A 25,302-nucleotide genomic window follows, 5' to 3' on the forward strand; every position below is an offset into this window, starting at 1 on the left:
GAGTAAGCGCCACCTCCACCAGGGAGATTCTCTTACATGGAGGGAGAGCTAGGGGAGGCTAGGAGCGGGCGTCCAGCGTTCTCACTCTCTCACTCACTCACTCCCACATCCGGCCACGCCCCCGTAGTCATTACAATTTTAGTTTAGATTTTGCTTCTTTTGGAGCCATCAGGCACCATCTATGGATTTTTAATTTAGCAAAATATGCTGCGATTCTGTGCTCCTCTCACAAATTTCTTAAAAGATACAATATAATCTCTATCATGTTCTATCATGAAAGAATACAAAGTTAACATGTGTTTGGCAGAGTTTAATATACAAAACAAAAACACATTTTAGACATTTACAAATACTTCAAAATAAATTCATGACATCATCTCTGCAGTTTTCAGACGAGTCTTAAAGCGAGGATCTAAAATGGTAAAAATACACGGGTCAACGTTCTAGAACAAACTGCCGGAAGTGTTTTTGTTGCATTTGAAAGTCCAATGAGAAAGGTATTTCTCAACAGCATAGCGTTGCATGCTGGGAAGCAATTTAACTGTAAACAATGGACATTGTAGAGATCAACTCTACTGTTAAAGCAAGGCCGATCCCTGGGCTAGGAACTTTCTTTTAAGGCGAAAGGGACAAGAAGAATTTCAGAAATCCATGTCACCCTTCATCTGCTTTTCCCGCGATTCCACCCAGGCTTTGTTTAGTGTCCTCTTCATCTCATCATCTCCGTCGTCATATATTTTCTTTAAAACATTCATAAGACCAGCACTGGGGTCTCCATCTGTGTCCATTGGGGGTTTGCTAAAGGGAAAAAAAAAATGGTAATTGAATGGACAAGTGTAATGGGTATTATATAGCCTGTAGAGGTAGTGAATTCTGTACTACCACTTGTAACTACAGGTAAGCCTATAGTAAAGCTTACCTGTAGGTACTGTGAAAATCTCCTAAACTTGCACAGTTTAGGATAGTTAGAGCACATGCAGATGGCGACGTTACTGGACCTTCAGAGCCTGTGCCATAAACGGCAGCTCCAGTGCACATGTGCGGGAGTGACATCACTGCACCCTGGCCACTCATGTACCTGGAGGACACAACCCCGGAAGGAAGACCAGAGGAAGAAGTCAGCCCTCTCAGTGGAGACATTGTGGTGCTGGAGGGTTTTGTTCTAAGGCAAGTCTCTCATAATGTGCTAGTACGCAATGCGTGTATACTAGCACATTATGATATTGCCTTGCGGTGGATTTTTATTTATTTATTTATTTTCCCCCCATTAATGGAGGTTTACCAACGCTCTAATGCTTTAAGTCGGCATTGGGTCTCACAAATAAAAAAGCATCAAAACGTACAAAAATGCGATTGCCTAAAGAACTAAATCAAGTGTCACCCAAACACACACGGGGTAAGAAATTACCACATATTTTGTAAAAACCCAACTCTGCAAATAGAGCTGCACAATTAATCATTATCACAATTTTTTCCCCGTTGCTATCTCGTCAAAGTATTTCCAGATTCTTTCTATGCAGAGAATTCTCTCTGCTCTGCTGAAGCCAGCCTCAAAAGAAAGGGAAAAAAAAAAAAACGGGCAGTTGGCCAAGAAATCACAACATTCTTTAGCAGTGGAATTTAAGTATAAACATTGTAATGATTTGTCCTTTAGATCAAAGGAATACACTTTGGTGTGTGTATGAGGGAAGTTTAACCACCTTTTTTCTGACATTTGTTGGTTTCAAGTTAAAATCATTTTTTTTGTTTGCTAGAAAATGACTTAGGACCCCCAAAAATTCAATTTTTTTTGGTAGACACCCTAGAGAATAAAAATGTTGGTTGTTGAAATATATTAAGTCGCACTGTATTTGCGTAGCAACATTTTTGGGGAAAAAAAATTACACTTTAATGAATTTAAAAAAACTAACCAGTAAAGTTAGCCCCAGATTTTACGCCACGAGAATCGTGATCTTTTTATTCTAAGAAAAAAAAAATTTTGATTCTCATTTTGGCCAGAATCGTGAAGCTCTTCCTGCAAAGTAGCCAGTATATTTCCCACATTTATTAAAATATGTAGCTTTACAGAGCATAGATATGTATTCTAGCCTCAAATTCCCCAATCTGAGCACCTATGTAGTATTTAGCCCAAGTATTTGGGTGATGCTTGGCAAATATCAATATGCGCCATTTAGCAGACATTAATGAGGCCCAAGTGTAGCTTCTCAATGAAAGGTGAAGGGTTAAAGAAGAATTTAAAACCTCTGCTAGAGAGATTACAACCCAACACAGTGAAAGAGGGGGTCCCCTCCACAGGAAGCACACTCTTTTGGAACAACTTTATTCACAAAAGGAAAGCCCTACATGTGTTTCTACTCTCTATAACAGGCGTCAGTAGATGGCAGACCATGGTCCAGATTCGGATCAAGTTGCTGTCCCATCCGGACCACTGGTGTCCTGCCATTTAGGAGCTCGTTCTTCCTCTAAGCTGCCCCCACTGCTGTCATTATCAGAGAAAACATTTAATTTCTCTTTACTTCCTGCCCCAGAGACAACAGGAAGTTAGAGGAAATATTGGAAAGTGGGGGGCCTCTTAGACAGTTGTCCACTGAACAGGAGTAACAAAATGTTAGATGTGGTGGCTGCACTTTTATTTTTTGGGGGCTTTTTCCCCTCTGCTTTCTGATGTGGCCAGTAACACACCTCATGTATCATGAGTGCCTACACTCTGGACAAAAGGAAAAAAAAAAATAAAAAGACACCTTTTTGACAGCAGCACTGTTTACTTGAGGTAGTGTGTGTGTACGTGTGTGTAGTGTTAGGGTATCTAAATCTGCTAGTATATCTAACAAATTGAAGCCAAATTCTAACTAATATGTTTTAAGCAGTTACAGCAAACAGTTTTTTTTTCCCTTTTGGTTTAAAATTAATCACTGTAAGCACCCCTGTCAATATTTCATAGTTTGCACCAACCCAATACCTGCTACATCTGCAGGACAGCTTGTTCTGATGAAAAACAACAGACTTATTAACTTGAGCACCAGGCTTAAAAAAAAAAAAAATAACTAAAACGCAGCCACCACATCCAAGAATTGGTAAGCTGCAATATAATAAATATTTACTTTTTGGTTTAACCCTTTCATGCCTAAGCCTTTTTCTGACATTTGTTAAAATCTGTATTTGTTTGCTAAAAAATTACTTAGAACCCCCAAATATTTATATACGTTTTTTTTTTTAGCAGAGACCCTAGAGCAGGGATCTGCAATTAGCGTTTCTGCAAAACTACAAGTCCCATCATGCCTCTGCCTCTGGGTGTGGGTGTAATGCTTGTGGCTGTCAGAGTCTTGCTATGCCTCATGGGACTTGTAGTTCTGCAACAGCTGGAGGTCCGCTAATTGCATATCCCTGCCCTAGAGAATAAATTGCTGATGATTCCAATTTTTTCTGTCACGCGGTATTTAAGCAGCGGTCACATGCAATTTTTTGGAAAAAAAATACACTTTCGTGAACTAAAAACTGGAGTTAGTACTTACCGGTAACTCCTTTTCCGGTGGTCTTCCAGGACAGCCCTTGAGAGATGGAGCTCCTCCCATCGACCCAGGAAACACATTGCCACAGTTCAAAAGGCGGTCCCTCAGGTCCCTGGTCAGTCATTCACCAAGAACCGAAGGATGGAACTGAAAAACATATAAACCATAACAGGTAATAACATTAGTACATCATTATAATCAAATAAAGGGTGGGATCGTGCTGTCCTGGAAGACCACCGGAAAAGGAGTTACCGGTAAGTACTAACTCCAGTTTTCCCAAGTGTTCTTCCAGGACAGCCCTTGAGAGGATCCCCAAGTACTTACCAGATTAGGGGGGGACCACGGCCTGGAGGACTTTCCTCCCAAAGGCCTGATCCTGACTAGACATTAAGTCCAGTCGGTAATGCCTTGTAAAGGTGGAAAAGCTTGACCATGTGGCTGCTTTACATACCTGCTCCGGGGTGGCACCAGCTCTTTCTGCCCAGGATGCAGACAACGCTCTTGTGGAGTGAGCTTTAACACCCTCAGGAGGATCTCTATTCAAGGCCTTATACCCCTCTGCTATAGCTAGCCTAATCCATCTAGCTATGGTTACTTTTGAAGCTTTCTGTCCCATACGCTGTCCGGAGAAAAGGACAAAAAGGGAGTCTGAAATTCTGAATGGATTTGTTACTTTAAGGTATTCTAGAACACACCTCCTCACATCCAATAAATGAAAACGTTCCTCTTTCTCATTTGCTGCATTTTGACAAAATGAGGGAAGGACAATATCTTGGGACCTATGGAAGCTAGATGCTACCTTTGGTAAGAACCCAGGGTCTGTCTTTAGAATGACTCTGTCTTCTAGGATCTGTAAAAAAGGTTCCCTGATGGAAAGGGCTTGGATTTCACTGACCCTACGGGCTGAAGTGATTGCCACCAGGAGAACTGTCTTAAATGTAACAAGCCTTAAGGAGGCCTCCGAGATAGGCTCAAAGGGTGACCCCAAGAAAGCTTTTAGTACAACTGCTAAATCCCAGGATGGGACTTTGGTGACTCTGACTGGCTTGCGTCTAGCGACTGCCTTACAGAATCTAGCGACAAAAGGATTTTCCTGTAAACGTTCATCTAAGTACACACTTAAGGCAGCTATCTGTACCTTAATGGTACTTAGGGTTAAACCCTTGTTTACACCTTCCTGTAAAAACTGTAGAATATTAGCCGTGTTTATGTCACGGATATTCAACCAGCTATTAAATTTTTGCCAGACTTTTTTGTAAATAGCCCTCGTGACTGGTTTGCGACTCTGTAGTAAGGTCGCAATTACCTCATCTGTCAGGCCCTTACTCTTTAAGATTTCCTCCTCAGTAACCACGCCGAAAGCTTCAGTGTGGCGACCTGTGGATGGTAAAGAGGTCCCTGCGACAGGAGGTCCTGTCTGTAGGGAAGCCTTAGAGGTGGACAATCTGTCAATTGTAGTAACGTTGTGAACCATGGTCTCCTGGGCCAAAACGGTGCTACTAGAATCAAACAGGTTTTTTCCTTGAGGAATCTTGCTAGGACCCTCGGAATGAGATGAAGAGGGGGAAAAGCATACGCCAGACTGAAAGACCATGGAGCTTGCAAGGCATCTACAGCCAGGGGCCGATCTCCTGGGTTTAGCGAGAAAAAATTTGGAACCTTTGCATTGTTTTTGTTCGCAAAAAGGTCTACCTCTGGTTTTCCCCAGTGATTTGTTATGAGATTGAATGCCTCTGGGTGTAAGGACCATTCTTGGTTCGAAATCTTTTGTCGACTCAAGAAGTCCGCCGTGTTGTTCAGCTCCCCTTTCAGGTGGACTGCAGAAATGGATTCCAGATTGGCTTCTGCCCACTGGAAAATGCGTCTGGCTACTACCATCAAACGAGGACTTTTGGTACCTCCCTGTTTGTTTATGTATGCTACAGCCGTCATATTGTCTGAACGGACTTGTAGATGGTGACCCTGTATTGTGGGGTGAAAGGCTAAGACCGCTCTCAGGATTGCTGTTAGCTCTTTCCAGTTGGAAGAGAAACATTTCTCTTCCGGGGTCCACTTGTCCTGGACCCAGCTTGAGCCGAGGTGGGCTCCCCAGCCCCAACTGCTCGCATCTGTTGTCAGTGTTGAAGTGATAGGAAGGACCCAATGAACCCCTTTGTTCAGGTTCTCCCTGTCCTTCCACCACCAGAGGGAGTGTTTTATCCTTGAGGGGATCAAAACTTCCTCCTCCAGATCTCTGCCCCTTAATTGTTCTAGCAGAAACCCCTGAAGGTCTCTTTGGTGGAACCTGGCCCATTGTACGGCTGGAATGGCTGCTGTCATAAGACCTAAGACCGACATTACTTCCCTCACTGTACATTTGGGGCTGCATTGAAGAAAAGATATTCTCTGCCACAGATTCAAAATCTTTTCTTCCGGCAGTATAATTTTTTGATCTACTGACTTGATCCAGTAACCCAGGTACAGAATCTCCTGTGTTGGGGTTGTCTTGGATTTCTCCTGGCTGACAATCCACCCTAACCGACTCAGGCTGAGTTGAGTCAACTCCAGATCCTGAGAAAGACGACTCTCCGAGCGTGCTGTTAGGAGTAGATCGTCTAGGTAGGGAATAATTGAGACTGACTGAAGCCTCAGTGGAACTAAAGCCTCTCCGAGAACTTTGGTAAAGATTCTTGGGGAGGATGACAGACCGAAGGGAAGCGCTCGGCACTGAAAGTGGTAAACCCTTGTGTCTATCTGTACTGCCATTCGAAGGAATTTCTGGCATTCCTCCTTTATTGGAATATGCAGATAAGCATCCCTTAAATCCAGGGTAGCCATAAACATCTCTTTCTGCAGGAGATTCTTTATGGAGTAAATGGACTCCATCCGAAATCTCTTGTAACGGATGGAGCGATTCAATGGTCGGAGATTCATAATTAATCTGAATCTTCCTGACGGCTTTTTTACTACAAAAATGTGAGAGTAATAACCGTCTCCTTGTTCCTGTATAGGGACTGGTGTCAATACTTCTTGATCCACCATCTCCCCTATCAGTAAGGGTAAGGCCCTGGCCTTTTCTGAGTGATTTGGAAGTTTTGTCACTACAAACTTTGAAGGAGGGCGGCTGTGAAACTCCAGCGCATGACCCCTTTTTATTATGTTTAAGACAAATTCGTTTGAAGTTGTCTCTTCCCATTGTGGAAGGAATTGGCTTAATCTTCCTCCCACAGGGACCCTGGCATCACTGGGGTTTGGGATCCTGATTGGGGCGGCTAAACAGTATGCCCCCTTTTCCTTTCCCTTTATGCCCCGACCAATGTTTTTTGGGGATTGAACTCTTCTCTGGTTTAGAGGGTTCTTTAAAGGGACGAAAAATTTTTCTTTGAAAATTTTTCTTTTTTGCGGGAAAGGTTTTCTTTTTATCCGCCGTCCTTTCTAAGGCGGAGTCTAATTCAGGCCCGAAGACTAAGTCTCCTGTAAAAGGGACGCTGCACAGGCGGGTCTTAGACGCCGTGTCTCCCCCCCAGGTTTTCATCCATACTGACCTCCTTGCTGCCACTGAAAGTGCTGCTGACTTAGCCGCAAATTTTACGGAGTCCGTGGAGGCGTCAGAGATGAAACTGGTGGCCTTAAAAAGCATAGGGAAGGATTTCAGAAGCTCCCCCCTACCCTTGCTTTCTTTTTCCCCAGAGCCTCATACATTTGATCATGTCTAGATAACTGAGTTTCTTCCTCCTCAATTTCCAGCGTATCATAGATAGCCCCCATTAGCTCATCTACTTCCTCAAGAGACAATCTATACTTTGAGGCTTTGGATGTTACTTGATCCTCTTCCTGACCCGAGTCAGTGTCAGAGGAATCGGGGCTAATCAACGTGGGGCTAGGCTCCCTGATCATACGGGGCTCCCCTGAGCTGGGTGTTGTAAGGCATGGTGAGGAAGAGATTATAGTTGCTTTACTCGTGGAGGCAGCTGCAGCTGATCCCACGTCAGTGATTAACTCCCGGAGGGACTTAAAGGTCGACGCCATTTCCTCTTTAAAGGAGCCCAAAAACTTTGCTAAAGGGGAATCTGCCTCAGATTTAAGCAAGCTTGCAATGCATTGCTTGCATAGGGCTTTGTTAGAGCCAGAGGACAACCTATTCCCACAATTAGGACACTTTTTGCGGCCTGTCTTGTCTTCCCTTGGGATATCTTTAGCCTGAAATAAGAAGACAAAGGATTTCTTAGCGTCAGCCCCATGTCCCTCCTTCAATCACCAAGTGCAAACAATCTCACTGTGAGTAAACCGCCACCGTGGGGCACTACAGGACCCAGCCTACAAACACCACCACTCCACCAGAGTAATAGCATGCCCAGCAGCCTACCTGGGATTGGCTGGTGCCTGTCTCCGCCGGAGTATCCTGGGGAATAGCCTCCATGGTCCCCCTCTGATGCTCCCGATCCCGCCGCTAGTCCGGTATTGCTGGACGCTGGTCGGGCTTCACAGGCACAGCGCTGGCTCTCCCTCTCCTCCTTGTACCTTTAGAGACCCGGAACCGGAAGTCTCGGCACGCAGTGATGACGCGGTTCCGCCGGAAGTGACGCTCGGCGTCTCCGACCCCACCGCAACAAGGAGCTGAGATGGAGGTTCCACTCACCGCTCCTGGGGGAAACCAGCGCCATTCTGCCCCTGGCCACCTCGGCACTGGAAGGAGGAGGGTAACGGGTCTGCTCCGAATCAGCTGGACGGTACCCGAGCCGTTTAAAAAAGGTATGGACCCAAAACTGCAGCCAAGGAATAGGACCCGGTCCCTCATGGCTACAGGTTCTCAGGCAGCCCCTGAGAGGGGCCTTCAGGTTCCTGGCAACATGTTCCTCCGACGGAGGAAACACAAATGACTGACCAGGGACCTGAGGGACCGCCTTTTGAACTGTGGCAATGTGTTTCCTGGGTCGATGGGAGGAGCTCCATCTCTCAAGGGCTGTCCTGGAAGAACACTTGGGAAAAATTATTATTATTTTTAAAATCAGCACCATTGGCATCCGAGTAAACCAGAAGTGATGTCATGACATCGCTTCTGGGTTACTAGATCTGAGACCCGATCTAAGCCGATTCCGGCTTCTTTCGGGCCTTTGGCCAGCCGGCGGACGTGTCGGTTGGTTGCTCGAGCCTCTCGGTGGGACAGGAGATCGCCCCGGTACAGCCTCTTCAATCCAAGGCCGCATATTTCCATACGGTCAGCGTGAAGGGGTCGATACCACTTTAAACACTCACAGAAGTCTTACGCACATTTAACCACTTAACGACCGGCCCATAGCCGAATGACGGCTACAGGGCGGTGGTTTAACTCTGGGAGGCCGTCATATGACGTCCTCCCAGAATTCCGCTCTCGCGTACCCCCTGGGGCGCGCACTCGAGAGCATCCGTGACCGCCGGGTCCAAACGGCTCATCGCGGCCGTTTACCACGTGATCGCTCCGTCAAATGATGGAGTGATCACTTGTAAACAAGCCGGCGTCATGTTATGATGCCGGTTCCTCCCTCCCCCTCTCTGTACCGATCGGTACAGCGGAGGGGGAAGAGATCGGTGTCAGCAGCGCTGTGGGCTGCATCTGCAGTGCCCACATCACTGCTCACCGAAATGTAACCCTGCAATTACTGTGCAATACTCTGCAGTACCAGCAAATACTCTGCCAATACCCTGCCAATACCCTGCCAATACCGTGCCAATACCGTGCCAATACCAATACTCTGCAATACCCTGCCATAAATTGCCATACTCGGAGATACCCAGCCATACACGGAGATACCCTGCAATACCCAGCCATAGACATCCCCCCCCCGGTGCTTCTACCGACTCGCCAATACGATCAAAGCCAGAATCTTTTTTATTTTTTTTATTTCAGGCTTCCCAGCTTAGAGGTGAGATGTGGGGTCTTATTGACCCCATATCTCACTGTAAAGAGGACCTGTCATGCCATATTCCTATTACAAGGGATGTTTACACTCCTTGTAATAGGAATAAAAGTGATCAAAAAATTTATTTTTGGGGAGAAAAACGTCAAACTAAAATAAAGTAAAATGAACAATAAAATTATTTTTTTTTTTTTAAAGCGCCCCTGTCCCCATGTGCTCGCATGCAGAAGCGAATGCATACGTAAGTCCCGCCCACATATGAAAACGGTGTTCAAACCACACATGTGAGGTATCGCTGCGAACGTTAGAGCGAGAGCAATAATTCTAGCCCTAGACCTCCTCTGTAACTCAAAACATATAACCAGTAAAAAAAAAAAAAAATTTAAAGCGTCGCCTATGGGGCTACTTTTTAAGTAGCGCCGTTTGGGACCATTCCACGAGCATGTGCAATTTTGAAGAGTGACATGTTAGGTATCTATTTACTCAGCGTAACTTCATCTTTCACATTATGCAAAAATTGGGCTAACTTTACTGTGTTTTTTTTTTTTAAGCACAAAACTGTTTTTTTTCCGCAAAAAAGCATTCGAAAAATTGCTGCGCAAATACCGTGCGAGATAATGACCACCATTATATTCTCCAGGGTGTTTGCTAAAAAAACATATATAATGTTTTGGGATTCTATGTAATTTTCTAGAAAATAAATTATGATTTTTACATGTAGGAGAGAAAAGTCAGAATTGTCCTGGGTGCTCCAGAACGCCTGATGGCGCTCCCTGCATGTTGGGCCTCTGTATGTGGCCATGCTGTGTAAAAGTCTCACACATGTGGTATCGCCGTACTCGGGAGTAATAGCAGAATGTGTTTTGGGGTGTAATTTGTGGTATGCATATGCTGTGTGTGAGAAATAAACTGATAATATGACAATTTTGTGAAAAAAAAAAAAAGTTAAAAAAATCTTGATTTTGCAAAGAATTGTGGGAAAAAATTACAACTTCAAAAAACTCATCATGCCTCTTACTAAATACATTGGAATGTCTTCTTTCCAAAAAGGGGTCATTTGGGGGGTATTTGTACTTTTCTGGCATGTTAGGGTCTCAAGAATTGAAATAGGCCATCAGTACTTCAGGTGTGATCAATTTTCAGATATTGGCACCATAGCTTGTGGACTCTATAACTTTCACAAAGACCAAATAATATCCACCAATTTGTACTTATTTTTACCAAAGATATGTAGTAGTATAAATTTTGTCCAAAATTTATGAAGAAAAAATTACTAATCTGCTAAATTTTAATAACAGAAACAAAGAAAAATACATTTTTTTTACCGAATTTTTGGTATTTTTTATTTTATAGCACAAAAAATAAAAAACCGAGCGGTGATTAAATACCACCAAAAGAAAGCTCTATTTGTGTGAAAAAGGGACAAAAATTTCATATAGTTTCAGTGTTGCATGACTGAGTAATTGTCATTCAAAATGTGAGAGCACCGAAAGCTGAAAATTGGTCTGGTTATTAAGGGTGTTTAAGTGCCCAGTGGTCAAGTGGTTAATTTAGACTGAAATACTTGTCTGCACTAAGGCCCAATTCACACCTATGCATTTTTAGCGCACGTTCAATAGTGCAAATCTGCAAAAAATACTAAAAATGCAATAGGTGTGAATCCAGCCTAACTGGGAATTTTGTGGATTGTAATGAACCCCGTTTTTCATTTTTCTGTATTTATGTTAAACATTCCCAATAATTCAGAATTTTTCCGCCGTAATACTCACTCTTTCTCTTTTGTCAGTTTCTCAACTTGCGTCAAATACTCCCATTTGCTTTCAGATTTTTTCCTTAACATTAGGAGTACAGTGTCTGTCTTCACCTGCCAAGAGAAAATAAATATATTTGAAGAAATTCAATCTAGATGGCAAAATCTCAAAAAAAGGGAGCCTAGCCACTAGACTAGCGCATTATTATCAAGCACAATTTGAGATAATACGCTAGGCTTGTTTTAGTTGTTAGAGTCACAGATTTCCCCGATCTAAGGGGGGCTGCAAAGACGTGACTGGATTTAGAGGCAAAGTGCAGATTAACAAACCTCCTTGTTTTCAAGAAGCTTTGTCATGTCCAGTAACAACTTCTTGCAGGATCACAAATTCAAGCCGAGTTCTGGAGTTCCGAGTAGCTGGAAATATACGCCAACATTTTTTGTAATGAGTAGTGTAATGAGTAGCATTACACAGAAAACAGGAATTAGACTCACTTTTCTGGAACTGTTTTCAGGTGCGATTGGCTTCAGAAGATTATTTATTGTCATGGTATGATTCTTCCCATTGAGATCCTTCACCAATAAATCAAAGGACCTGTAAAACAAAAAAATAAAAATTTAAAGTATATATCTAAAATAACAACACAATGTACAGTTTGCTTTTCTATTTAAAATAATCTGATTATATACAGCATCACGAGTCTGGGTTTCAAAGCAGACCTTTAGGCTGGGTTCACATATATGTGGGTCTGATTTAGGTGCAAAGTCTAGTGCAGTTTCCAATCAACAGTTCAGGTGAGACTCAAGTGCAAATTTTACACTGAAACTGCACCTGAACCTGTCTAAAAAATGCACAGGAACCTTTTTCTTTTAATCCGCACCATAACTGGCCCACATATATATGAACCGGCTCCATTGAAAGCTGATCTGGTTCACATGTTATGCGAATCCTCTGGCCAAATCGGTACTGCACACTGCAGAGGCTTGAATCCTGCTGTTTTGCAAGACAACGCTCGCAAATCGAGTCAGGAATAAAAATATATATATTTCTCGTATTGCAAATCTCTCTTTAACCGTATTACTCGCAATCTGAGATATGACTGTATGGGAATCGAGCCTTACCCTAAAGGTCATGTCATGATGCCCTGCCTACTCCCTCTCCCATGCAGTGCCAAGGCCCATCCGCTGAGAAACTGCATATTTGCATGCGGTGGATGCCAAGAGGTTTAATAATAAATGTCCAGGTTGGGTAAACATCATGTCACCTGCATCCCATCCAGGCCATTATTATATCATCTCTCCAATTACTTCTTGTTCGTGAGCACCATCAAAACACCTTTATCTTACCTTTCTGTGAACTGGACTTGCACATTATCAGCTGGAATATTCTGAACATCCTTCAAAGTAATATAGATTTTAACAAACTTGTCAGATTGATCCCAACCTGGAGGGAAAAAAAAAAAAAAAAAAGGCACAGTGCATAAGTTATCAGTACTAGTATTCGATTTATGAACTCCTCTTAGTTGAAGGATATCAACCCCAACATGTCAAAATTACATTCAACTAAATCATATTAATTTCATAAAAATGCAAAATAAGCTGGCCATTGATGGATCGAAATTTGGTTGATTTAACCACTTCAGCTCCAGAAAATGTTACCCCCTTCATGACCAAGCCATTGTACTACTGTGCTATTTTAACTGGTCATTTTGCTTTACCGAAACAAAATTTATAGAATTTTTTCCACACAGAGAGCTTTCTTTTGGTGGTAACTGATCACGAATGAGTTGTTTTATCATATAAATGAAAAAAAGACCAATAATTTTTTTTATTTCACTTTTTTTTTTACTTTATGCTATAAAACATATCCAATAAAAAAAATAAAAAAAAATCGAATTTCTAAATAAATGTATGTATTCTGCTACATGTCTTTGGTTTGTATGAAAGTTATAGCGTCTACAAAATATGGTGTATATATACTGTTTTTTTTTTTTTTTTTACATGTAGTAATGGCAGTGATCAGCGACCTATATGATACAACTGCGATAATGTAGCAAACAATCGGTCACTAACTGATGCTGAGTGCCACTAATACAGTGATAATACTACATAATACTGTCCAGGAAGCCAGTATTATATATTATAATATATAATACTGTATTATATAATACAGTATCATCGTTAGGCACACAGAGTTAACTGTGTACCTAGTACTGTTTTTACTGCCTTCTTTGCAGGGAGAAAAATAAAAAATAAAAACACATCGCTGCTGTCTGTATCTGTGTTGTTTATCAACACAGGGCTCTCTTTTGTCATTAGCGCAGCCAATTAGTGGGTTACAGCCATAAGTCATTGGCTTGTGCGAATGACAGAACAGCCAGAGCAGCGGGCGTGTACCCTCTACCCAGGAAGTGCTGGGTGATGTAGCCAGTGCAGCAAGGCCATTCTGCCACAGTAAATCTGCTGTAAGCTGTCTGCAAGCAATTAAAGTCTATGGGCAGCTTTAGACTAGCTCTGTAATGCAGGCGTCATTAAAGGGTAGGCAACCCCAGCCACACAAAGCCTCTTTTCCCGGCACTCTACTCCCTCCCCATCAGCAGAGCAGTGCAGGGAAGTATCAGTGAGACACTAATACTAGGGATCCATCGAGATTTCAGCCGAAACATATCGGCGAAAATGTTCCCCGTTTCCAGGAGGACTGTTATTGGCCACTGCTAAAGCCAATCACAGTTCTACTAGCCCCACCCACCATCTGAAGGAAGATGATTCGCTCGGTTGCCACTACCATTCTCAGAAAGAAGAGATTTCACTGTGATTGAGAAAACCACAGTCAGGTGACAGTTTGTGGAATTATTGTTGAGCTTCTGGGAACTTTGTTGAAATTATTCCTGAACTTTTATGTCACTTACTTCTGAACCCCGGCACTCTGTCCCTTTAAGCCAGAGCCAGTATTAAAGAGGAAGTAAACCCCTTCAAACCACTTTGACCTACAGGTAAGCCTAGATTAAGGCTTACCTGTAGGTCCAAGCAATATCTCCTAAACCTATATGGTTTAGGAGATATTTGCCCGAAAATGGGCACCGCTGTCTGCGGCGCGCAGGCGCACTAAATGCGGCAAATCCAAGAATGGATTTGGCTAATTTGTCGACTCCCGTGCGCATGCGCGGGAGTGATGTCATCGCGGCTTCGCCGAATGGCAGAGGCGGAGCTGCGAGACGCGACTCCCGTGCGCATGCGCGGGAGTGACGTCATCGCGGCTTCGCCGCTGTCATTGGTCGGAGCTGCGAGACGCCACCAGCAAGATGGATGCGTCGGACTACAGGGATCAGCGGCGACTTCGCTGGCTCCTGTGTCAGGTAAGTGACACATAATGAGCTACTATGCGATGCATAGTAGTCCATTATGCTTTACCTTTGCAGGAAAAAAAAGAGGAAGTAAACCCATCAGGGTTTACTTCCTCTTTAAGCGCAATGAAATTTACACTCAAACTTTTCCTGTGGCGCAGAGCGCCACACTTTTTCCTCAGCTGCGGGGGCCCAACTTATGATCCTGCACACAAGCCCACTGCTTTTCCCACTGACCTGAGCTCATCATCGCACATCCATTACACATGCTTGTGTGACATCACTTACAAGCATGTGGGCTGAATGCGAGAGGTGGATCAGCAGGATGAGTGTGCCAGGACAGGTAGATATGTCTCATCTCTGCTTCCTTTCACCACTCTGCATATCACACATATCATATCATAGATTCAGTAGTGGGGAAGATGAGAAAGGGGGTTACAATGGTTGGTCAGATAAGAAAGGATGGTACAGTGGTGGGGCAGATGTGCAGGGTGGTACAGTGGTGAAACAGATTTGCAGGAGGGACAGTGATCTGAGGCATGACAGCGCAGTATGTTAATTTTTGCACTACTAAAGTCGTTTACAGCATTTATAAAAAAATCATTTTCATGATTGAGAATGTGAAGTTGACTTTTTTTGTTATAAAATCGGCACACTCAATTTCTTTAAAAACATTTTTCGCCACACTGCTCAAAAGGTTTCCTAGCCCTGTTATACATATACACACACACACACACACACACACACACACACTATACTTACCCATTTCCGAAATCTGCAGGCCGGTGACATGCCACATTGGGCCCTTTTCTTCTTAGTCTCTTCTCTGGTTTAGGGTGGACCTTGATGAAGGGCACATTGCAAACACCCCCTAAGGGCACCCCCTGCCACCCTGCATTCGCAGCAAGTTCTCAGTCTTCAGAGTTGAATGATGCTCAAGAAGGACATCTTGTGGTGAAAATGAGGTACTGAAGAGGAAAGTTCTGAAGAGGCTGATAGTACTGCAGTCAGAGCCATTTTAACCCCTTCAAACCAACACAAATATGCGGCCCCACTAAACTGGACTTTTTTCCATGGGGCCGCATATTTGTATTATTGGTAAGAAATATAATAGTTTTTTTTTTAAATCGATTAATTTCGATTACTTATAATGCACATACAGATCTAACTACTTTTAGCTGATTTAGCACTGTTGTTATGGCAACGGCCGAAGCCGGCCATATCGGGGCATGGCTAGGACGTCACACGTCATAAACTCACGATTGGCCTCACCGTGGCCCATAATCACAGCCTCGCCATAGTCAGTGTCTGTGCCTGGATTACAGTCTGCGTCTCCCGCATCTCCCGCTGTGTATCTCCGAGCTGAGTGTGAAACACAGAGGGAGATGGAGGAGGGAGCGGAGCGCAGCGCTGCAGCCACAGCTTGGCCCAAAGTGGCCCCAGGGCAGGCAGCCTAATGATCAAAGAAATTAAAGATTAATTGAGGAATTAATCGCTAATTTCCGCAGTCCTAATTATATATAAAAAAATAAAAATCAGGAGCTACCCATTAACCACCAAATGAAAGCCCAATTTTCCCTGGAAAAAAAAAAAAAAAAAAACAGTATATTCCACCTGAATGCACAGAGTAGTTGTGACAATATGGACAGTTTTACTAACACATGTCAAAGTTGCAAAACTGTACTTAACCATTAAGATTTGTTCTACCCTTAGGCACAAAGGGGTTAACAACAGCTGGGGGACCATTTTCTTATAAAACTTATTAGCCTAATGAGTAGTGTTCAGTTTTAAGAGTGCCATCCAATCCCTTGTGGTAGTCCTCTGTATTACCTCCTGTTGTAGGGGACAATGTACATGCCCGCTACATTCTAGAAGCCACAGCCGTGTGCCCACATTTAGAATGCCAGTGCCGCAGAGAGGAGAAGGAGAGGAGCGAGGCTTCCTGCACCCGCATCGCTGGACCATGGGACAGGTGAGTGTTTATTAAAACGTCAGCAGCTACACTTTTTGTAGCTACTGACTTTTAAATGGGTGGAACTCCACTTTAACTGAAGATTGCTAGGCATAAGCACTGCTATGTGGAGTAGAGCTAGCCCTATGCAAATGCCGACTTTCAGAAAACCTGTATGTAGATATGATAATCAGGATAATATGCTGATATTATAGGAAAATGACATGAAAATATGCAACACATACTAAAAGACCTATTTTAGTTTTTTTGCCATAAGCAGAATTCCCTCATTTATAGTAGATAATCTAAACCTGGCCTCTGCCACATTTTAAACCTAATCTAACCCTGTAAAGCAAAAATCACTATACTTGCCTATTCTGCAGCCGATCTGGTCCGATCCCAGTATCAGCAGCAGCTTCAGTGTGTACAAAAGAGGTAGCCAACAACGAAAGTCCCATAGTAAGTTTATGGGTTACATCACTTCCCAACTATTTGACAGCTGTTGTCGGTCCTCTCCTGCACACGGCTTCCGCTGCTGGAAACCGGACCGGATCGGCTGCAGAACAGGCAAGTACAGCGATTTTTGCTTTACAGAGCTAGATAGATTATGTGTGGCAAAGAGCAGGTTTAGAGTCAGTTTTTGCCTAGACTTACACTTTAACACATTCTAAAACCTCTAATGAGTTTAGATCTCATAGGGCTACAGCTATGGGTCCATTCTCATGCCATATTTGTACAGTGATTGTGATGACTGCAGCCTGCCTTGTGCATCCTGTTCCTCACAAAGGAAAGGGACAGAGTGTATTTTAATGAACATGTGCTTTCTGCTCACCATAGTTGCTAATTTTCACTGTATATGTGCTGGACATGGGAGGGACAATGGCAGATGGCTTCTGTACTTCCATGGACTCTCCTGTTTGTTGCTGCTGTTTGTTAGCGATCTCGGTCTCCAGTTTGCGTTGCTCCACGAACAGCACATCTCGTACTCGTTTTCTTGTCGCCTTTTCCAAAAGCTGCTTGACTTCTTCTAGGTCCTTCTGAAGCTGGGTGGAAAAAAAAACAATTTTATTTCCAGTGCCTATAAGTGCAAATAATATGGAATATGGAATATAGCAACTAAAAGCTCACCTTGCTAATTTACCATTTAAAGTGGTTCTAAAGGCAGAAGGTTTTTTATCTTAATGCATTCTATGCATTTCGAGTGTTACTAAACTCAGGACCCTGCATTCACTATATCTGGTCTCCCACAGTACACAGGACAAGGAATTCCAATTATTTTCGTAAATATAAAATGCTAAATACCTTTTTTCATCAGCAGTATATAGCAGTGTTGTTACTTCTATTTGTGTGTGGTTAAAACTTGTATGCAGGACCCCTGACCCTCTGTTTGGGCAGTGCTGGAAATCATTTCAGCGATTTTTATTGTGACTGCGACATTATGACAGGCACATCGGACATTTTTGGGACCATTGTCATTTATACAGCAATCAGTGCTATATAAATGCAGCGATTCCTGTGTAAATGACACTGGCAGTGAAGGGGTTAACCAGGGGGTGGCAGTGTAGGGGTTAAGTGTTCCTAGGGGCGTGTTACTAACCGTGGGGGCTGGGCTTTGTGTGAGTGAACACTGATCTCTGCTCCAATCACAAGGAGCAGAGATCAGCATCACTTGTTGCTAGGCAGAACGGGGAGATGCTGTTTACAGCGGCATCTCCCCGTTCAGCCTCCCCGTGAGACGATCGCAGGTATCCCCGTGGCGATCGAGGCGACAGGACTCACGGGAGTCCCGACCGTCACACGAGAACATGCCAGCGTAGCACATGTAGCATATAGAAATGGATGTACCTGTACGCCAATATGCCTGCCCGTGCCATTCTGCCAACATACATCAGATTACTCAGATGTCAGATTACTTTACCAGATTACCGCTCGCCTATTTATACTTTTCTGCGTTCCCCATCACTCAGGTATGGGGGAGTATGGCTACTCAGGACTAAGCAGCCCAATCACCAATCCCAAACACTGTCACCTGAGGAAGAGGATGACATCATCAACCCTGTGATAGCTCAGATGTGGAGCTTACAGGGGTTTGACTCCTGGAGAAATTGAGTGGTGAGGGAATGCTGGGAAGGTGAGTGTAAGTGGGTCAGGGGTGGACTGGACTCTTTAACCACTTCAATACCGAACACTTTTACCCCCTTCCTGCCCAGGCCAATTTTAAGCTTTCAGTGCCCTGATTATCACTGATGTCCCCCGTGTGGATTGCCGCTTACCGGCTCTCCTCTTGTGTTGTCAGCGTGGGGAGAGGACTGCCAATAATCAGCAAATCCTGTTTACACTGTGATCAGCTGTAACTCGACACAGTTGGTCACATGGTAAAGAGCTGCTGTGATTGGCTCTTTACCCTGATCTGTGATCAGATGGATCCAAAGAACTCATCTATCACAGATCACTGCCAATGCGCGCTGCAGGGGGTGCGCAGCAAGTGCAATCATGGGAGGACATCAACAGAAGCTCTCCCAGAAATGTGCGACCGCGCTGTAGCCGTCATTCTGTTATAGCGTGGTCGTGAAGAGGTTAACAGACCAAGCGGTACAACAAGAGGGACAGTTAGGCCTCATGCACACGGACGTTTTTACAGCCACTTTTTTGAGCTTTTTTTGCAGCTTAAAAACGGCTGTCCATGTTAGTCTATGGCTTCATGCCCACCTAGGCGTTTTTGAGCTGCAAATGGCATAGGCGTTTTTAAGCTGTAAAAAAAACCCAGGACCAGTGCGTTCCGTGGCGTGGAGCTAGAGCTGTAAAAACGCGAATCGCGGGAAAACGCGCATAAACGCGCAAAAACACGCATAAACGCGCAACATATTTTCTTTGTTTTCTGAGTGCTATAGCCAAGAGATGTGTTTCTTAAAAAACGCTACTTAACGCTAAAAAACGCGCAAAAACGCGCAAAAACGCCAATGCAAAACGCGGTAAAAATCACGTTTTTAACAACAATTTTTCCAGGCTTCGGAGCTAGCTTTGCAGCCAGTTTTTTAAAACGTCCGTGTGCATGAGCACTTAGAGACAAAACATTTATCATTGAAACAGGTACTTAAAATGATCAGCTGTTATTTATTAATTTAAAATTGTTATAGCAAAAGGAAAAAAAAACAGTTGTACCTGTCTAAAGCAGAACTAAACCCACTGACTTAACGGTTCCTCAAAACAGTTCCATTAAGGGAATGCCTTGAATGAAAACCATTAGTTTGGCTACTTTCACACTGAGGCATTTTTCAGGTGCTAAGGCCCCTTTCACACTGAGTCGCCCTGGGTGTCAGCAGTAAAGCGGCACTATTTTTAGCGCCGATTTATTGTCGTTTTAGCAGTGTTATTTGCCCACTAGTGGGGGTTATCAATGGGCAGATAATCAATGGGCAGCACTGCCAAAGCACCCGCAAAGGGACACGGCAGTGGCACCTTTAACCTTTTTCAGCCACTAGCAGGGGTTTAAAGCAACCCGCTAGTGGCCGAAAAGCAATGCGAAGACAACGGTAAAGCGCTGCTAAAAATAGCGGTGCTTTACCGCCGATGCCCACCCCCGCCCCAGTGTGAAAGTGCCCTTAGAGGTGTGCTTATGTTAGCTGCTGTACATGTGATCAGGTATGACTCCAACGATTGGAGGGCTTACAAGTGGGGAGCCGACATAAGCATACTGACAAATGTGACAGTTATCACAAGAAGCATGCCCTTCATAGAAACATTTTGGGAAAAAATTAAGGCTCCATTCACACCTAGGTGTTCTGGATCATGGGCGCCACGATTCTGCCCATAATTCAAGAATCAAGGCAAAACACGGAACGCATTTGCGATGCTATTATTTCTTAATGGCACCCCAAAGGCGGTACGATTTTGCCGAAATTGTCTAGCGACAAATCGCGGAAAAGATCGTGACTGTAAACGCTTCTGGCTCTGTGCCAAGATTTGGTACATGAGCTTCTTTTTTAGCGTTTTTGGAGTGAAGTAAGGCCCATTCAAATAAATGGTGCCACTCCAAAAATGCTTAAGTAAAAAAAAAAAAAAAATAAAGCTAAAAAAGTAGCGTCTGTAGCTGTCGCTGCGGATCCCTCAGGTGTAAATCTGTATATTTAGTTCATCTTTAACGTGACACTAAACTCTGCTTTAGGCTGGGTTCACACTGCTGCGGGGGGAGATCCGGATGTGATTCGCACCGCAAATCATATCCGATCTCCGTAGCGATGCGAGTTCAGCCATACAGATAGTATGGCTAAATTCGCACGGGACCCTTTTTTTGGTCCGCAACAGAATCGGATCGCTTGGGGGTTCACACCATGCGATCCGATTCCTGTGCGAGTCGGCAGATCGCACTGCGATATGCGGACGGATCTGGGGGTGTCATTAACATATCATTGACACTCCCAGCCGTCCGCATAGGGCAGTGTGAACTGCCGGCGGGAGTAATGCGATGCGGGAAAACGCCGCGGATTTGCGGCGTTCCCGCATCGCAGCGGTGTGAACCCGGCTTTAAAGCTGAACTAAACCCTTCTATCCTTTTCAGTCACGGAAGCTGCCATCTTGGCCTCTGTGTGACCTGCAACTGCCATGATGCTGCACATGTGATCAGTTAGGACTCCAGACAGTTTGGTTGAGGACACAAGCAGATGTGACAGTTGGCATTCTTGGCACGTGTCGGGGATAGAACAGTTTTTTTTAAACTGGTACTTAGATTTGGCTAGATAAGTTTAGTCTCGCTTCAAAAAGAAGAAAAAATTTCTTAAACTGTAACTAAATGCGGAACATTTTTTTTAGTTTTGGATAGAGTGAAGAGGGATTAGAACACCTGTCAGTTTTTATTGCTGTCTGTGTCTCCATTTGCCCGTTTACCATTAACACTGAAAGTGAAAGTAAAAGAAAATCCCAAATTTTGTGTTGTCCCCAGAAAAGTAATAGAGGGGAAATCTTCAAATGAGGACATCAGTTCTGGTGACCTGGGGGGCCCCCAAGGAATTGTCTTAAAGTGGTTCCGCACCTAAAAAAAAATTATATTAAAAGCCAGCAGCTACTAATATTGCAGCTGCTGACTTTTAATAAAATCACACTTACCTGTCCCAGGGTCCAGCGATGTCAGCGGCAGATGACGAGCGATCGCTCGTCTCGCTGCTGCCACCGCCGCCATCCTCCGTCAGGGAATCGGGAAGTGAAGCATGGCAGCTTCACTGCCCGGTTCCCTACTGCGCATGCGCGAGTCGCGCTGCGCGTCTCTTCAGATCCCCCGCTGTGTCCTGGGAACTGTGTGTTTCCCAGAACACAACGGGGGGGGGGGCGTCTGCGGAGGTCTGCGGCGGTCTGCCCGGAAGTGGGTGCAGATACCTGGATTATCCAGGTAACTGCACCCCCCTCCCCCCTGAAAGGTGCCGATTGTGGCACCGGAGGGGGGGAGGGATCAGATTAGCGGAACTTCCCCTTTAGGGTGAAGAACCACTTTAATCTGCAGGGATTTCCTCTCACTTGCTGTTTGGCTATGGAATACAGATGCTAAAATTAACATTACTGGGAGGTTAAAGCGGAGGTCCACCCTAAAGTGGACCTCCGCTCATCGGAACCCTCCCCCCCTCCGGCGCCACAATTGGCACCTTTCAGGGGGGAGGGGGTGCAGATACCTGTACAGTACAGGTATTCTGCACCCACTTCCGGGATAGCTCTCTGCGGAAAGGGGCGTAGATTACGCCCCTTTCCGCAAGTGCCCCGCTGCCTGCTGGGAAACACACAGATCCCAGAGGCAGCGGGGACCGTCCTTATTGCGCAGCGCGATTCGCGCATGCACAGTAGGGAACCGGGAAATGAAGCCGAAAGGCTCCATTTCCTGATTCCCATACCCAAGATGGCGGCGGCAGCACCTTACAGACGATCTAGAGATCGGCTTCGGGTGCCGACATCGCGGGCGCGCTGGACAGGTAAGTGTCACTATTTTAAAAGTCAGCAGCTGCAGTATTTGTAGCTGCTGGCTTTTAAAAAAAAAAAAAAAAAAAAAAATGCGGAGTCCCGGTGGACTCCCGCTTTAATATTCTCCCTTGCTCAAGGGAAGGAAAAACAAAAACAAAAACGTTTTGCCTATAGTTCTTCTTTAAAGTGGTTGTAAATCCTTACAACACACTTTGACCTACAAGGTAAGCCTAGATTAAGGCTTACCTCTAGGTCCAAGAAATATCTCCTAAACCTACACGGTTTCAGAGACATTTGCCTAAAGACAGCGGCGCGCAGGCGCACTGAGCACGGCACCGTCAACGGCAAATATGCCGCGCGTGGCGGCTCCCTGCACATGCGTGGGAGTGACGTCATCGTGGCTTCGCCGAATGACAGCGGCGGAGCTGCGAGACCCCACCGAGAAGATGGATGCGCCGGACTACAGGGGACAGCGGTGACTTTGCTGGCTCCTGTGTCAGGTAAGTGACACATAATGGACTACTATGCGATGCTTTACCAGGGAATGAAAGAGGAAGTAAACCCATCAGGGTTTACTTCCTCTTTAACAGTGAAAGGCGCCACAAGAGCAACATGCTTCCCCCCCCCCCCCCCTTCATTCACAGTACCCTCAGATGTGAATGGAGCCCTATTGTCACTTTAAAAAGTGTCATCTGGCGTTCGTCTTTAACCAATTCCCGACTGCCCACACCAGATATACTGCGGCAGGGGGGCTGCTCTGTGCCATACCACATACCTAGTACACGACCTGCCACCGCCCGTGAGCCGCTTCCGCTGTGATCTCACACACAGCGGGAGCCTAGCGGCGGGTTCCAAGGAATCGATGTCTGCCGCCACCCACCGATTGTACAATATACAAGCAGATTGCCGTTTTGTGGGGAGAGAAGGCATGGATCCTGTGTTTCTGCAAAGCAAAGCAGAAACACAGATCCTTGCCTTCCCATAGTAAAAGCACCTCCTCCACAGTGAGAAAGCATTGGCTAGGCACACAGTTAACCCCTTTCCTGCCAGTGTCACTAGAAAAGTGACAGTGCATATTTCTTATCACTGATCACTGTATTAGTGTCACTGCTCCCTAAAAAGTGTCAAAAGTGTTGGTTAGTCCCGGATTTGTCTGCTGTAATATCGCAGGCCCGCTATATGTCGCTGATCGCCGATATTACTAGTAAAAAAAAAAAAAAATTTTTAAATAAATCTATTCCATAGTTTGTAGACACTATAACTTTTGCACAAACCAATCAATATAGGTTTATTGTGATTTTTATACCAAAAACATGTAGCAGAATACATATTAGACTGATGAGGAAATTAGATATTTTCATTTTTTTTATTGGATATGTTTTATAGCAAAGTAAAAATTTTACTTGTTTTTGGGGTGTCAGAGTGCTTTAACGGCTTCCTGACCACCCGCCGCAGCTATACTGCAGCAAGGTGACTGGATAGCGCAAATCACCGTCATTGTACGTCGATCTGTGCATGTGATCGATTCCCCGCAAGTCTGGCGGGATCGATGTCCGCCGGAGACCCACGATCGCTGTACACAGAGGCAGAATGGGGATCTGCCTTTGTAAACAAGGCGGATCCCCGTTCTGACAAGGGACATGCCAGAGATCTTCTGTTCGGAAACAAAAATCTCTGTCATGTCCCTGGTAGCCCATCCCCCACACAGTTAGAACACACTGAGGGAACACACTTAACCCCTTGATCGCCCCCATAGTGTTAACCCCTTCCTTGCCAGTGTAATTTATACATTGATCAGTGCGTTGTTATAGCACTGATCAATGTGATAATGTCACTGTTCCCAAAACGTGTCATTTGGCGTCAGATTTGTCCGCAGCGATGTTGCAGTCCCGCTAGAAATCGTAGATCACCGCCATTATAAGTAAAAACTATTTTTAAAAAAGTCCCTAAATATAATCACCTATTTTGTAGACATGATAACTTTTGCGCAAAACCAATTAATATATGCCTATTGCAATTTTTTTTTTTTTTTTTACCAAAAATAAGTAAAAAATATAGATCGGCCTAAACTGAGGAAGAAATTTGTTTTCTTATATATATTTTGGGGATATGTATTATAGCAGAAAGTAAAAAAATATATATAATCTATATATAAAATATATATATATATATATATATATATATATATATATATATATATATATATATATATATATATATTTTTTTTTTTTTTTTTTTTTTTTTTTTTTATAGAGCAAAAAATAAAAACTGCAGAGGTGATCAAATACCACCAAAAGAAAACTCTCTCTATTTGTGGGCGGAAAAAGACATAAATTTTATTTGGGTACAGCGTCGCACGACCGCGCAATTGTTGAAGTAACGCAGTGCCATATCTAAAAAAAAAAAATGGCATGGTCACTAAGGGGGAAATCTTCCGGACCTTAAGTGGTTAAATGCCATGCATAGTGCAGGCCTGGGCTGTCAGATGACTTGGAATAGAATTCTGGGAGTTCCAAGTTCCTGACCCCAGAATCTCCAGTCAGCTCTGGTCATAGAGACATACCTCAGAGAGGACACATGACTCACTCCCCCTCTACATTATATCTCTCAATGAATGGACACCATCTTCTCCTCTTACCTCCAGTACAGCAGAGTCCATTGCGGAGGATAACTGAACCGAACACCACACACCGTACTCTGGTCCCCTTCCGCCGCTAACACTGACGTCACGTCACACGCCCTCCTCGCCCCGCCCCTCATTGGGGTTTTCCTACAGGTGACGGTTCTAGAAAGTACCAGATTCTCTCCAGTGCAGCCTGGGCGCGAAGGCGGCCATTTTCTCGGAGTCCGCTGTACTCGGGGTATATAGAAAAATATTTTTTGGACCAAGTGATAATTATAAAATAATAAACAATCAATGCATCTCGTA

At 44.3% G+C, this 25,302-nt stretch overlaps 1 protein-coding gene across 1 annotated transcript; it reads right to left on the minus strand.

Moving 5' to 3' along the window:
* Positions 1–295: 295 nt before the first annotated feature.
* CACYBP (calcyclin binding protein) lies at positions 296–25,173 on the minus strand. Its single transcript, XM_077453206.1, has 6 exons — positions 25,012–25,173; positions 17,263–17,473; positions 12,483–12,579; positions 11,631–11,730; positions 11,155–11,249; positions 296–798 (listed from the first exon to the last, which is right to left on the minus strand). Exons 1-6 carry the CDS (start codon positions 25,030–25,032, stop codon positions 642–644), a joined length of 681 nt encoding a protein of 226 aa, XP_077309332.1. The 5' UTR covers positions 25,033–25,173; the 3' UTR covers positions 296–641.
* Positions 25,174–25,302: the final 129 nt, after the last annotated feature.

Source organism: Lithobates pipiens, unplaced genomic scaffold (assembly GCF_037356315.1).
Source record: "Lithobates pipiens isolate NorthernLeopardFrog02 unplaced genomic scaffold, aLitPip1_a1.2 Scaffold_23, whole genome shotgun sequence".
Lineage (NCBI taxonomy): Eukaryota > Metazoa > Chordata > Amphibia > Anura > Ranidae > Lithobates > Lithobates pipiens.

Bases quoted from the DNA above. Each gene is read 5' to 3' on its own strand.
- CACYBP (XM_077453206.1), bottom strand. From the start codon at position 25,032: ATGGACTCTGCTGTACTGGAG. The intron at 12,580-17,262 runs GTGAGCAGAAAG...TTTTCCCTCCAG, and splicing joins AGTGAAAATTAGCAACTATG to GTTGGGATCAATCTGACAAG. The intron at 11,731-12,482 runs GTAAGATAAAGG...TTTGTTTTACAG, and splicing joins CAAGTCCAGTTCACAGAAAG to GTCCTTTGATTTATTGGTGA.